Source organism: Procambarus clarkii, chromosome 43 (assembly GCF_040958095.1).
Source record: "Procambarus clarkii isolate CNS0578487 chromosome 43, FALCON_Pclarkii_2.0, whole genome shotgun sequence".
Taxonomy (NCBI): domain Eukaryota; kingdom Metazoa; phylum Arthropoda; class Malacostraca; order Decapoda; family Cambaridae; genus Procambarus; species Procambarus clarkii.
The window spans coordinates 10,411,129-10,426,518 of NC_091192.1; the positions used below are offsets into that span (position 1 = coordinate 10,411,129).

Sequence of the window (15,390 nt, forward strand, 5' to 3'; positions counted from 1 at the left end):
CAAGGCTCAGCCAAGCAAGGAGGTATTCAGTTGAATGTATATTAAGACATGATTTCTACTTTAATTTCTACTTTACTTTATTTCTACTTTAGTAAGATTAATAAGTATTGTTTGCATCAGTGTTGCTGCTCTTGACATCCAAGTAGATATGTTGTAATATTGCATACAGTACAGTATTATAATGATTAATACACTTTACACCAAAATACTAATGTTTTGCTAACATTTTCTCTCTGACAGTCAAGGTAGTACCCAACATTAGGAACCGCCCACGTATTCCCCTCCCAGACGAGGACCCATACAGTGTAGCAGGCTCAGGTGCGTCCTCCGGGTCTTCGGGTAAAGACCGCTCGGGTAAGGATAAGCCTCCCAAGCTACCCCCACGAGATAACCCCAACTACCCGAACCCTGGACCCCGATCTAATGGCAAGGTAAGTCACTTTTCACGTTGTCCTGCTCTCTAAATGAGTTAAAGTTATATTATAGTGATGCAACTTTGACCACTATAAAAAGGTAGATAAAAAATACAGTACAGTATATATAAATTGTAAATTCAGGTGATGTATAAAAATTAGATACCTGTACACAAAATGGTTATAATTAAGCTAATAGAAAATCAATTTCTTGGTAGTCAAATTTTATTTTATTTCATCATTTTTACTGTAGCTAGCTTTCCACTGGCAAGTGGAGGAACACACACCACAAAAGTATGGTAAGCATTATAAGAAAAGGGAAGGGGGGCGGATTGAAAAGATCTGTAAAGAACATATTGAGTGAAAATGGGGAGATAAGCAAAAATATTCCGGGTGTGTATTAAAGGTATACAATGATTGTTTGCAGAAAGTATTTACATTACAGCTTTTAGATGTTTATGGGTGATTAGAAAACAAATAAACTGGCATGTAAATATTGTATCTGACTCAGGAAGTTAGTGTGAAATGTGCTGCTTATTTTATGTTTGTGTTTCTCTTCAGAAAGTTTTTTGACCTCACCAAAACATTGAGCAAAAGAAAGGTAGAAAAGTGCCCTGAGCAAAACATTTTTTTCCATATTGTTCGATCTCTGTGATTTAACGAGGGGCAGGCAGTAACATCATGTATGGGATACCCAAGATGTTGGTACTGTAAAAACATTCATTACAACACTAAAATCAGTGATAATTTGATGAGTGGATGGGATAATTGTTCTCAAGATATTAAAAGGTGGTAGTCGCACAAGGGACTTGCTGGTCGTGCCACGAGGGGTGTATGCAAGTGTTCTGACTGCATGGCAGGAAAGTGTTGAGCAGAATTCAGATAAATTTAGAATATAAATGAGGAATAATGCTCTGGGATTCAGGTATGGTATTCTAGTGGATGTGTTGATCAGACATTTGCTGTCAAATTTGTAGTGGAAAATTGTATAAGAGGAAGTACTATGCAAACATAAGTGAACAGAGAAATGAATAAGGGAGAGTATTGTGCAAGGAAAAACAACATTGGATCCCCCCAGAAGGCTTACAAAAGGTGGAAAAGTTACTATGGATGTTAAGAAAGATTGCATCACAGTGTGCTCTTAATTCTCATCTCTGGGAGTGAAATAGATGAGATGAGACAGACAAATCAGATATTCAAGTCACTGATATAACTAGTTAAACAATATATGTGCCACAGTTAGAGAGGAAGGAATAAGTACAATGGAGAAATGTATGCATGTTATTGCATGCCAGACATGTGAGTTGTAGGGCAGTTGAGTGGGTAAAGAGAAATGCTTGTGTAGCACAGAGGGCAGCACTATAATCCAATGGTCCCAAGTTCTATTCCCATGCAAGACATATGATGTTAGGAAAATTTCTAAGAAATTCACTAAGTTCACAACCATTACCAATACTTTTGCCTTGGCTTCTCTGATTACTCTGTACTGTAATGTATATATATTCTGCAGCCACAGAAACATTACACAATCAAGTAATGCATTTATATCATACCTGACACTCACTCTTACACAACCTCTGCTTCCTTCATAACTGTTTTTTATTGTATTTAACAAATACAATAAAATCAACATCAGACAATCTCAACATCTTTCACGGCTTTTCTCTGTTCATTGTATACTATTTTCATCTGCTCTATAGTGGCCCATGAATACCTTAGTCTCTCTTAAAATGCAAATATAAGGTCTATACAAATTTGTTGACCTCAAAACTCTCCTTAATTTTCAATCAACAATTTCTCCTATTCTCTGTAGTCCAACATGCTGTGCTCTCTCCTCCAAACTGGAGGTATTTTCAAATGATATCCATGGTGTTACTGCCCTGGTGGATGGGCAGAAATATTGCGTGTACAATTTTTTGTCAAAGTACAACATTAACTTTTGTTATAAAAGTACTTCACAAAAAGTAAATTTCTTTAATTTAAATTTAAATTATTTGATTTATACTTACAGGTATTTAGAATAATTTTATTTTGTTTATACATTTATCATAAATTTTCTTGATATGCATTGATATTGAAAGTAATGAGTATAACTTTATGGTTTTATCAGTCTGACTACGATGCCTTGGATGAAAACGCCTTCCGTAAACTTCATGCTCGCAACAACAATAATAATAAGACAAAGGATCGCAAGTATGGTAAGTTGTTCTACAATAATACAAACAGCGTGCTTAGTAATTAGTATAATATCTAGCTATCTGGCATGAGCTAATTTATTAACATTGCTATTTTATGCATTGCAAGGTTAATATTATCAACACTCTGGGTGAAAGTCTGTGGCACGTGTCTTGAATGGTGCCTAAATGCTTCACCATCTTGAGGTTATCTTGAGAGGATTTCGGGGCTTAGCGTCCCCGCGGCCCGTTCCTCGACCAGGCCTCCTTTTTGTTACACATCCCCAGGAAGCAGCCCGTAGCAGCTGTCTATAAATCCCAGGTACCTATTTACTGCTAGGTGAACAGGAGCATCAGGGTGAAAGAAATTGCCCATTTGTTTCTGCCGCCACTGGGGATCGAACCTGGAATCTTAGGACCACGAATCCCAAGCGCTGTCCAATCAGCTGTCATGCCCCCCTACCATCAACAGCATCTTTTTAATTTTTTATTTTATATATTTATTTATACAACAGTTCTTACATTCTTGTAGAGCTACTAGTATGCATAGCATTTCGGGCAAGTCCTTAATCCTAATTTTCCCTAGAATATGACCCGTCGAATCATTTAACAGTCGGGTACCCATTCACTGCTGGGTGAATAGAGGCTACAGTTAAGGATTGATGCCCAGTCAATCCTCCCCAGCCAGGATACGTACTCAGGTCAAAGCGCTCGCAGAATGCCAGGCGAGTGTGTTACCACTTTGCTACAACCACACATCTGAACATGTGTGTTCAGATGTACTGTATAGAGATATGTCACCATCTTGAGTGCCCTTGTTGAGAATATGAAACGTGTGGCAAATTCATACATGCTAATATCATGGTCATGGAAGATATAATACCCAGCATTCAAACAGTGAGCCATTATAATAGTAAGAGATATCAACACTAATTTTTGCTCATTGGAATGGATACTGAAATTTATGAATGAATTCATATAAATGGAAAATTTATGTAATACTGTAGACACAGATGGGATAAATACAGTACTGTACATGCTTTAGCATTCATTCAGGACATAATTGAGTGAAATATTTATAATTTTCTTAATGAGCATCTATCTGCATCTTAGCTTGAGTAAAGTCAAGGCCTTGGTGCATTTAATGAGCAAGTAATGAACATGAAACGTTTGGTAAATGCAGGCATTTACCAAACATCAATACTGAGACTTTTGCATTATGTTTATATATTGTACCAGTTAACTTTCTTAAATGGTTAAGGACAGATGGTGGACATTATGTTTCGTAGTAAAGTCACTGCACAAGTTTTTATAACAGAACTTTAGCCATAATTGGTAGCCAGGACAAGACACTTTTGATTGCAAATTACAGCCACTGCTAAATAAGGGTCAAAATGGTACCACAACAACAATACAGTAGTGAGGTCAACATAAATTGTGGAATAAACCACAGGTGGGAGAAGGCAATTATGAAGAGTAAAGTACATACTTCACACTTTGCTTTATGGAACAATTTTTTTTTTTAAAGAGCGCTGTTTGTCGACAGAATTGTATTTGTGCTGCTTTTTCAGCCGTGTTTTCATTCCATGTTTTCATTTTACCCTTTATGCTCAATTAGTATTAAGCTTTAGTCATTTAAGTTTTTCATGCCCAAAACGCTTTGCGTAATAGTGGCTTTAGGCATTGTATGTACTAGCCCTATCTATAAATCCATCACTCTTTGTAAAATCTCTTGTATGTATGTACCTTACCTAAATAAACATTTGATTTGATTTGATTAATGTTATTTTGGCAAAATGAAATGGAAAAACGTAACTGAGTCAGTGTATTTCCAGGCAATTTCACACAATTTCTCAGGGTCAAAAGTGACAGCCACTAAAGTACCAATTTACCTGTAGAAAAATTATGGAAAATGTAAATCTACAAAACTCTTAGTAATTACCAATGTTCCTCATTTGAGTGGGCTTGTCGTGTTGTTTACCTTGTTCCGAAGATCAGTGTCTCCACGGCCCATTCTCTGACCAGGCCTGGTTGGTGGTCTGGTCAACCAGGCTGTTAGACATGGCTGCTGAAGATATTTTCTATAGTGCCAAATGTTTCAGTTAGACGGTAGATCCTCACCTTTATTTATTTATTTATTTATTTATATATATACAAGAAGGTACATTGGGTTTGTGAGAATACATAGCATAGTACAGTAATTGCACTCTTGTAAAGCCACTAGTATGTGCAGCGTTTCGGGCAGGTCCTTAATCTAACAGATAATTTTAAGTAAGTAAATTCTATCAGAATTAATAAAATGATAACAAATACATTGCAAGAAAAAAAAAATGAGATGAGAGAGATTAGTAAGTATATTAAAGCACATTGGTATATTAAAGCTCTGATTGATTACATTGACAGCTTGATTGGTAATTTAAACAAGATTAATAGACACCATACAGCAGATTGACAGTACATATAAGAAGACAGCAATGATCGCAATGATAAAGATGTTCAGATTGGGTACATAAAGATTGGGAGATTGGGTAGCAATAGATACAGTGCAGTTTTAAAGCAAAAGGTAAAAAACTATGAAGATGAAATTAGGTACTTTTTAATATTGTTTTTGAATGATGCAAAAGTTGGACAGCTTTTCAATTCAATAGGAAGTGAGTTCCATAGCCTGGGTCCCTTTATTTGCATAGAATGTTTACACAAATTAAGTTTGACTCTGGGGATATCAAAGAGATATTTATTTCTGGTGTGGTGATAATGGGTCCTATTACATCTGTCCAGGGAGAGTTTCAGAGCATGGTTTGCATTTAAGAACAGGGTTTTGTAAATGTAGTTGACACAAGAGAATTTGTGGAGTGAGATTATGTTTAGCATTTTTAGGGAGTTAAACAAGGGAGCTGAGTGTTGTCTGAAAGCAGAATTTGTTATTATTCTGATAGCAGATTTTTGCTGGGTAATGATGGACTTGAGGTGGTTTGCAGTGGTTGAACCCCATGCACAGATACCATAATTAAGATAGAGATAGATTAGTGCATAATATAGAGAAATGAGAGCAGAGTTAGGTACATAATATCTGATTTTGGAGAGTATACCAACTGTTTTCGAGACTTTCTTAGTTATGTGTTGTATGTGGGTACTGAAGTTGAGCTCTTGTCTAGGAATAGGCCAAGAAACTTTCCATCATTTTTATTCCTAATGTTTACATTGTCTATCTGAAGCTGAATTGCATTTGTAGATTTGCTTCCAAATAAGATGTAGTAGGTCTTTTCTATGTTAAGTGTTAGTTTGTTGGTTGACATCCATAAGTGGACTTTTTTTAGTTCATTATTAACAACATTATTTAGTGTATGTGGGCCTCCACCACTAGTGACCTTGAGGGAGAATATACCCGGTGTCAAGTCCCTCCATTCTTCAGGCTCTAATTTTTCTCAATTATTTTTTAGAATCAGTTGATAACAAATTAAGCAAATACCCATTATATTCAGCAATGCTTTTTTTTTTTGTTTAAACTGAATTCTTAACTGGAGTTTTGTCTTTGTATTTATTATATGGCTTTGGCAGGTAGGCTAATCCATGGATTTATTGCCCTATGGGTTAAAAACCATCAGTTTTTCTTCTACATTATACAGTAGTGTGTTTCTTCTGAGAAAATAAGTGCTCACTTTGTATACCCCATGGAACACAGTGTTCATTTTGTATACTCTATGGAACATGGTGTTCATTTTGTATACTCTATGGAACATGGTGTTCATTTTGTATACTCTATGGAACATGGTGTTCATTTTGTATACCCCATGGAACATGGTGTTCATTTTGTATACCCCATGGAACACAGTGCTCATTTTGTATACTCCATGGAACACAGTAATATTAGCTGAAGTAATATTAGCTCATGGGTATTGCAAAGTATTTTATCATAAAAATTATCAAGCATATGCCATAACATTTAATTTTTCTAGTCTCTTCTTCTGTGTGACTTAATCATCTAATTATTGCTCTATTATGCAGATGATCCATACTACTGTGGCCTCCGCGCTCGCATCCCCAACTTCGCTATGTCCAAGTCAAAGGATAAGCAAGAGCCTGGCCGTGCCCAGTACCCTAACGGGCCACCTATTCCTGCCCATCCTATGTGGCACACTCGCAGCTTCGATTCGGGCATGGGTAAGACCCCCACCCCCCCACCCCCTCACCTGCACAACAACCTGCGACGCCCCCAAAATCACCTTCGACAACAGAATGCCAGCCAGCGACAACCTCATCCATATCCTTCGTCCTCCCTCTCGCCATCACCCATATATATGCCTCTCCCAAACTCATCTCCAATACCATGGTGGATATCCCAGCCAATACTTCCACACACTGACTCTTCCTCTCCCTCACCTCAATCAACATCCATGTGGAATAATGATGCATCTGTAATGTCAGAGGATGATGAATAGTTCTTGAACATTTGCATATTATTAATTATACATTCTTTTACTGTACTGTACAGCACCTTCATTACCATATTTAATTCCTCAGTCCATTCTGACTTGTACACATTGTATTCTGCATACCTTTTGAGCATATTCTCCCTTAACATTCCACCACTGTCCCTGTTCTCCCTTAAGCAATTTTTTTATTTATACAGTAACCACAATTAAACATTTTCGTACAACACCCTCCCCCCTCTTCTGCACAATGTCCTGTCCTTGGTGGCTTCCACCCTGACAATGTCCTGTCCTTGGTGGCTTCCACCCTGACAATGTCCTGTCCTTGGTGGCTTCCACCCTGACAATGTCCTGTCCTTGGTGGCTTCCACCCTGACAATGTCCTGTCCTTGGTGGCTTCCACCCTGACAATGTCCTGTCCTTGGTGGCTTCCACCCTGACAATGACCTTCACCCATTACTGAGTCTCAGCGACCCCTTCACCTTGCACTGCGAGGTAAACACAAGGGTAAGACAACTATATCATCTTTGGATGGACCAATACCAACATTTGTGTCGTTTCAATATGAAGTCTTAAATGCTGTAATAAAAAAAGTTTCTTGTTTAGTAGTAGAATATCTGTAAATGAAATAAATACATTTGCGTTTCAAAAGTTCAGTTTGGCAAAATTACCGTATTTTATAAGAAAATTCATTTTGAGACCACATAAAATGTTTGTGTGATATTTCTGACAAATGAATTTTTTGGTAATGTTCTTATTTTCTGACTGGTGACTTAAGACTTTATGCTTTGGTATGCTGTACTGCATGACTGATCTCATGACTGCATGACAACACATCTCCCCAGGTTTTAATGTATTCTACTCGTGGCTTTTGTTTTCTTGTTAAGTGTATCATAGACAATCAGAATACTGCTATACAAGTGTTTGGAGTGATGGGAAATTAGATGTGTTCATGCTTAACATAAAAACTAAAATCATATTGTTATGTGACACAAAAATTTAGCAACATTGAGCTTGAGTAGTGATTAAAGCAGCTGCATAAACATTTAATTCAAAAAAGCATTTGTTGAAAGTTAGTATTTTGGGGTTCTACAGTTATAATTATAAATCTTGGTAATGTCATGAAGATTTGTGTTGTTCATTATGTAATTATTTATATTATTATCTCGGGCTCATGTACTAATGCTGTACAACAGCTACGTAATGAGTTCATTACTGATGAGTTTATAAAATATACCACACATATTCAGTAGATATGTTGTGTGGTTCTTCGTAGCATTACCTTTAATCAAAGCATAATATGTTGAGTGTAAGGATGCAGTTCATGACTACCTTATGGGAATGAGAGCCATGTCACCAGAGAGGGTGTAAGATGTGTTTCTGAGGGTATACGATTCATATCACTTGGGATGCAAGTCATGTCACTAGTTGGTATGTGAGTCATACCGATCATGGAGATAGAAAACATGACAATGCTCATGGGAATGTGAATAATGCTTTCTCGTTCTTATTCACAAGAACTTTGATCTGACCTAGCTTCATTTGCTATTTTATGTTTTCATTACTCTGTAGATAAGACTCTGCAATGCCACTTGAGTTCACAGTTCATTGGAGAACATTGAGTGGTGTTAGATAAATAATTTATTAAAATATTTAAATATTCTTTACCAAGTTGGTATTCCAGAGTCATGGGCTAGATTTTACCTCCTCTCCCTTTCTCTCTGGCTCATGGTAAAAGCAAGGTGGTTTAAAGGTCACATTTCAGGAGATGCCTCTCACTTGACCGTCATGTTAATGGTGGACTCAATTTGATATTGTGGGTTGTGTTTGCTCTCACTGCATAGAGCTTTTATGCACTCTAGTCTTGAATTTACAGAAAATATAAAAAGTATATTTGTACATGAGCACACAAGAATCACAATGAGCTGTAAAAATCAGTTGACCTTAATCCATCTCTTGAATGTAGTCCTTAATATCACCTCACACTGTTGATGATGGGGGTTGTAGAAGCCAGGGAACACTGCGCTTCATCTAGCACCTCTCTAAGCATGTTTGTTCTTTTTTTGTCTTTTCTAGCTCTTTTGCAACAGAATCAAGTGCAAAATATTCACAGACTAGAGCGGAACCCCTGCTCGTGGGTGCCATCAATACCAGTCAGGAATGGTGAGTGGTCCAGAGCAAACCAACTGCAACTCTTTGAATGCCTTTCCTTCAATAGTGCCATATCTTCCTCTATTTTTTAAAATGACATTGATATACAATATGGTTGTAATTTTCTTTATTCATAATGATTTTACATTAACTTTCACATGGATAAAAAATTGTCTCATGCATGATGTATCTGACCTTGGCTACTAAGTGTTAAATAAAATCGGCATGGAGTGAGGCGAGTGTCAGCACGTATGTCACCCTAGCCTTCGATCTCTATCAGATTCCTTCCGTAGTTATATCCACAACTTGTGCATGTTTCGACATTAGACACTTCGACAAGTAATCCATATATTGTACAATACCTTCTATTCAGAGCTTCAAGCACATCTCGTAATTCGAGCATGGCTGTGGTTCACATCAAGTACAGTGTTATCCAGTATAACTAAGGCTTGCCATAAAAGTTAAGCAACTTCAACATTAATGAACTGGCTGCTTCATAATGCCTTTTAAATAACATTACAAATATTTTTACTAGGATGAGAAAATAATTTTTTGTATACCAGTCATAAGACAGTTCATGACCAATTGACTATAAATTACAAAACTTTGGGAGTACAGTAACTCATTTTCACACTGTTCATATATTATAGTGATATACTGTAATCTTATATCAACAGATTTCTGCATTAAGACCTTAAATTACCTTCTTACTAGCCTTTTTATGGTATGATTTAAAAAGAAAGGCACCACAAAATATTACTTAGCAGGTGAAGTTCTAAAATTACAAACGTGTTCTTCGTGTTGAGGATGTTTTGGAATTTTCAAGATTCTGACGACAGGATGATCCAGCTTGAAATTGTGAATAGCCTTTCCACCCAAGCTCCTGGTCAAGTGCCTGCATCATGTCACAAGCATAAAAAAATGCAATTTCAAAATCCTTATACTGTAGTCAGTTCTACAAAATATTTCCTGGCAAAATGCAACAGTTTTTACTCTTACAAAATACCCCATAGATGGTATTTACACATGAAAAACTTTTTGACAAATGACTTACATTGCCTTCATTGTTCCTCAAGTCTTTGTATATCTTAACTGGTGAAGGAGACAAAACCTAATAATAGTTATTTAATAATGAATAAAAACAATACAAAAGTATAAGGCTTCATCATTTATATTTTAGAAGTTGTTCTCTAAATGTCACCAGTCTAGGACTTGTAGGGCATCTCTTAATATTGAAAATTACAACACACAGGCTTGAAAATGGCACTGCAATACTAAGGCCCTACCTAAATTTTTAGGTAAATAAAGTTTACAATTGACAATTAAAAGAAAGAGAATGTTTAGAGTAATAACTCTTATTTTAATTATACAGTTCAAAAAAATTTACAAAGGTTTTGATAAGGACTGTTCCGTTACTTGACTCTGGACGATGTTTACGATCATCTACATCATTCAGTTCATTAACGGATCCTTACGCTCTCTCCTAGAAACTGAATGGGAATCCTACTGGGACTCATGAACTGACAGTAAATCAAAACAGTGGAAGCGTAAGACAACCATCCCGAGGCTCTTAGGTAAGGTCCTCCCGTCCCACACCCTGGGGTAGACTTTCGTTTGAGTCTCTATCATCGTGAATCCTTGTGTCGCTTTCACATTCTCAGGGGCCCAGTTATTGCTGGCCAGTTGGATTTTACAAGTTGATTGAGAGCTCGCATTAGCTCCATCAACGTTTCTCCAAGTTGGAGATTGTGAAACTGACCATGGATAATATACCTGATAATATGCTTGGGTGAAATAGTGGTGGGGATTGTTTGGGGGGACTGACTGCTGGTGGAGTCAACTCTGAATCTGTGGCTGTAAATAAGCCTGTGTCCTGTTCTAATGACGTCTTACATGTGCATGGTACGCAAATTCAAAAGGACATTCCTTCTGAAATTTTGGAAAAATTACTGTTATGAGAAAGGAAATTTTCAAAAAGGTTATATTTAATACTATACTTACACTTACCCATTCATCTAAAAATCCAGCACCTAACTCATTTCCAATTTGTTTACGACACCTGGGAATCATCTCATGTGCATGGGTTCTCCTGTAGTAAACCTGTTCGTCTCTTTCACTGTATTTAGTTATAGACTTTTCTAATCCAACAGGTCATCCAGCCTAGAATCCACAATTGAATAATGCATGCTCTCTTATTCTCAGCATTGTCCTGTAGGATGTTGTATTATTTGCACTTACTTTTCCAGCATTTTTTGCACATTTATATATTTTGTATTATCTCTTTGTATCTTTAGCAGGCTACTACATGCACAACCGGTAATTATATATTATATATATATATATATTATATATATATATATATATATATATATATATATATATATATACTGATATATACTTGGGAACTTCCTTAATAATGCTAGCTGACTAATCTTTCTTGAAATTAATGGCATCCCTAAACATCTAAGTATTATTTAAGGCATAGCATCTTTTTCTAAATTAAATGATTCTATAATTTTTGTTTTTTGTTTTTTACCTTGCAGACTCCGACTTCACTGAGTCCGCCTACTCCCACATCTATGGTCGTCTGCCCTTGCCAAACAGGGGCTACTTACCACCCCCATTACCCCACCCACGCACCATGTATGTAGGGGAGTGGGACTGAGGCAGCTCTTCCAGGCATCTCTTGGGCATAAAGTGGGGCTCTGGGATCCCTACTCCAGAGATGGTGCTTAGAATGCCATGGCTATGATGAACTGACCTTCCCAAAAGGCTTCATTATGATGAGAAATGTCACAACATTTGCTCATGTTCTTGTCTGTCTGATTTTCCCATTGAAAATTAAACTGACTTGAAAAATGTGGTGTGTGGGGGTAAGAAGAGCAGTATAAGAGGGGATCATTGCACAAGAACTTGTTTTATGAGCTTGCACCAGTAACTTGACCACAGTTCACCAGTGACCCAATGACCTGTTATGACCTTCTAGTACTCAGCAAGTCTTATTTTCTGTGCTGTAAGAAGGAAAATGAGCCTTGAAAGCATAAAGAAAATAGGCTTACATTACTCAGTGTTGTCACATTGTAGGTAGAATTATATTTACTTCCCTGAACTGGATTGACCTATGCTCATGTTAAATCCAGTTGAGGGAACTTTGTGAAAGCCATCACAAGCGTTTGACATTACTTCAGTCATCAAGTGATTAAGAGGATATGACTTCTCAGTGAACTAAATCTTTCAGTGTGCTTAGGCTCCTTCTGGGTTATTTGATTTTAATACTGTTATTCTATACATGCAAAGGTGATGTATACTTTCAGGTTTCTTGCTGAAGAACACTGTCTCTTTAATTAATATTTTCGAGTGTAACTGAAATAACGTTTACTTAGCTATTCATTAGATAAAATGTTTTCTTAAAAGCAAATGGAATAACTTGTACTTAACTGTTCATCCTGCTAAATTGTTCTCCGACTCTGATCATAACGATTTGATTAGAATATCTCTTAGTTTTAAATATTGTGCCCCCTTTGGCAGCCATATTGGCCAGCCTTCATTGTACATAAATGAGATGACGATTGTATGAATGATGTCTGACATCACACCTCTGAGACAGTCGCACTTGAGCATGCCTTGGGTTGACACTGTCAAAGAAATGTACTTGAATGAATTATTCATTTTATGTGAGATATTAGAATTACAGCAGCACCTTCATCTATAGAGTCTGAATTGTTTCAAATGCGGTGGGAAGATTTTTCCCCTCAAATCTCCCCAACTGTTACTCTGTAACAAAAGTAAGTGTTATGAAGTGAATTCAGGTCATTTACTCTGACAGCAGATGTGAACAGTGAAATGGGGCATCATGCCATTACTTCCTAGACCATTATTTCTGACAACTTTTCTCACAACCTGAAATGGCTCATTATTGAGGGAAGTATCTTATTAATATTACCTAAACCATGCTTTATATATTATCATCGAAGACTACCAAATAAGGTTCTAAAAAATATTCATCAGTTTCTTAAATGTTCTACTACTCATGACAGGGAGGAAGTCTGAGAATAACATAAGGGAATCCTTCCGATCTTCAGTAACGTGTATATAGACGACTCTTGTGCGTTGAAGAGTGTTAACCGAGACTTCCACCCAGCGCCTCTCCTCATTTTTGAGGAAACCTGTTGTGTTTTATATATATTTTGAAATTGTTTTCTTTATACATTGTTAGATCATCCTTTTCATACTGATTTAAATAGTTCACATGCACAATTTTGATTATTAAATGAAAATTGTGTTTGCAATATTTATGTTTAATTGTCACTAAATTTGTGTAAATTTTTGATAATTTTGTATATTTACTCTGAACTTTTTATGAAATTCCATTTACTCAAGTGTAACTATTGTATATGTGATTAAATAATTGATATCATACATAGCTGTATATCAAGTTATATTTACCTAAATTTACCCAAGGGCTACTAATTGAATTTTGAAGTGGAGTATTATTATCTTGGCATTTATGTCAATGATCTTACCCTTTGCTGTCAGGGTAATGATTCGCCTCTCCTTCAACGCCGGCTTCAACTTGCGATTGATGCCATGTCGCCTTGGGCCACCAATCATGGCTTCAAGTTCTCTACTACTAAGACTTGTGCCATGACTTACTCGGAAACGGGTTGTTCTTCGTCCCTCTTTGTCACTTTATGGTCATCCCCTTGAGTACAAAGATTCTGCAAAGCTTTTGGGGTTATTCCTTGACACTTGTTTGTCTTGGTCTCCCCATATCTCTTACCTCCGTGTTGAGTGCTCTGAGGCCCTTACCCTCCTTCGGGTATTGTCCCATACTTCTTGGGGAGTGGATACGCACACTCTCCTTGCTTTATATTCCTGTCTAAGCTCGATTATGGTTGCCCTGCTTCTCCTTCTCTTCGCCGTCTTGATGCTTTGCACCATACTGGGTTGCAAAGCAACCTAGTATGGTGCCGGGTTTGGGACCAGCCCCTCTACTATTTTCCAAGTGTAAATTATTATGTATCTCTCCCGCCTGCGTTCAAGAGAATACAGATTTAGGCTCTTTAGTCGGTCCCAATAGTTTAGATGTTTTACCAAGTAGATTCTAGCAGTAAAGGATCTCTGCACGTTCTCCAGGTCAGTAATTTCTCCAGCTTTGAAAGGGGCTGTCATTGTGCAGCAGTACTCCACTCTAGAGAGCACTAGCGTCTTGAAAAGTATCGTCAGTTTAGCATTTCTAGTGTGAAAGGTTCTTGTTATCCAACCTGTTATTTTTCTTGCAGTTGTGACAGCTAATTTATTGTGTTCTTTAAAGGTAAGGTCTGATCGATTTATTGCATTCTTTAAAGGTAAGGGGTGATTGACGTTACAAGTCTCCAGCTTCAGCCATCCTCGAAATATGAAGAGGCACAGCTTGGAGCATTCAGATGATAAAGCTGAATGATATTCAGATTGTGCGAATCTTAAACATGTGAAGATTCATGTTTTATATATTTTTGTATTTATATATAAACAAGAAGGTACATTGGATTGAAAAAGTAAATTATTAAATAAATATAATCCTCTCTTAAAACAAAGTCAGGTTCTCTGGCTATGTAAGTAATTATCAATAGAAGGCACCAAATCAGGAAGGCTATGTAGCACCATCAGATGTGCAGGATAATCAGGGGGCGCTAAATATCACCAAGGATGCCAATACGAGAACAAAAACGCACAAGGCAAACGATATCAAAAGTATCAAGAGTCGCCAAGAATTCTATCGAGGGACAAGCGACCGCGGGGGATGGCCGGAAAACAAGTAAGTAATTAATTATCAATAGAAGGCACCAAAACGGGAAGGCTATGTAGCACCATCAAATGTGCGGGATAATCAGAGGGCACTAAATATCACCAAGGATGCCAATATGAGAACAGAAATGCATAAGGCAAATGATATCAAAAGTATCCGAGTCACCAAGAATTCTATCGAGGGACAAGCGACTGCAGAGGACGGTCGGAAAACTATAGACACACGCTCGTCCTGGAAGTCAGGATATGCACGACCATAAGAGGGACAATGCAATGTGGACAATAAGGAGCAGGGCGGCGCTCCATTAAGTGACCGTGAGCTAAACGGGTATGGCCAATACATAACCTAGCCAGAGCCGTTTCTCACCGCCGGTTACGGTGGCAGGAGGAAGGCCACTGGGACACACGACTCTTAAGAGTACGCAGTTTGTTACC

General features: G+C 37.3%; 1 protein-coding gene across 3 annotated transcripts in view; it reads left to right on the forward strand.

Annotated features, from left to right (window-relative positions):
• The window catches only part of exp (expansion), a 40,531-nt gene extending 26,934 nt beyond the window's left edge, over nucleotides 1-13,597 (forward strand). The window contains exons 5-10 of one of the 3 annotated variants that reach the window (XR_006772560.2): nucleotides 241-431; nucleotides 2,524-2,611; nucleotides 6,593-6,748; nucleotides 9,094-9,180; nucleotides 10,656-10,742; nucleotides 11,712-13,597. Coding sequence is in view for 2 of the 3 variants with exons in the window: in XM_045738462.2 (XP_045594418.1) it covers nucleotides 241-431; nucleotides 2,524-2,611; nucleotides 6,593-6,748; nucleotides 9,094-9,180; nucleotides 11,712-11,833 (644 nt within the window). In the remaining variant the exon portion in view is untranslated. The remainder of the gene's footprint in view (nucleotides 1-240; nucleotides 432-2,523; nucleotides 2,612-6,592; nucleotides 6,749-9,093; nucleotides 9,181-10,655; nucleotides 10,743-11,711) is intronic. The other 2 variants (XM_045738462.2, XM_045738463.2) reach the window with 2 other exon arrangements.
• The last annotated feature ends 1,793 nt before the right edge of the window (nucleotides 13,598-15,390 follow it).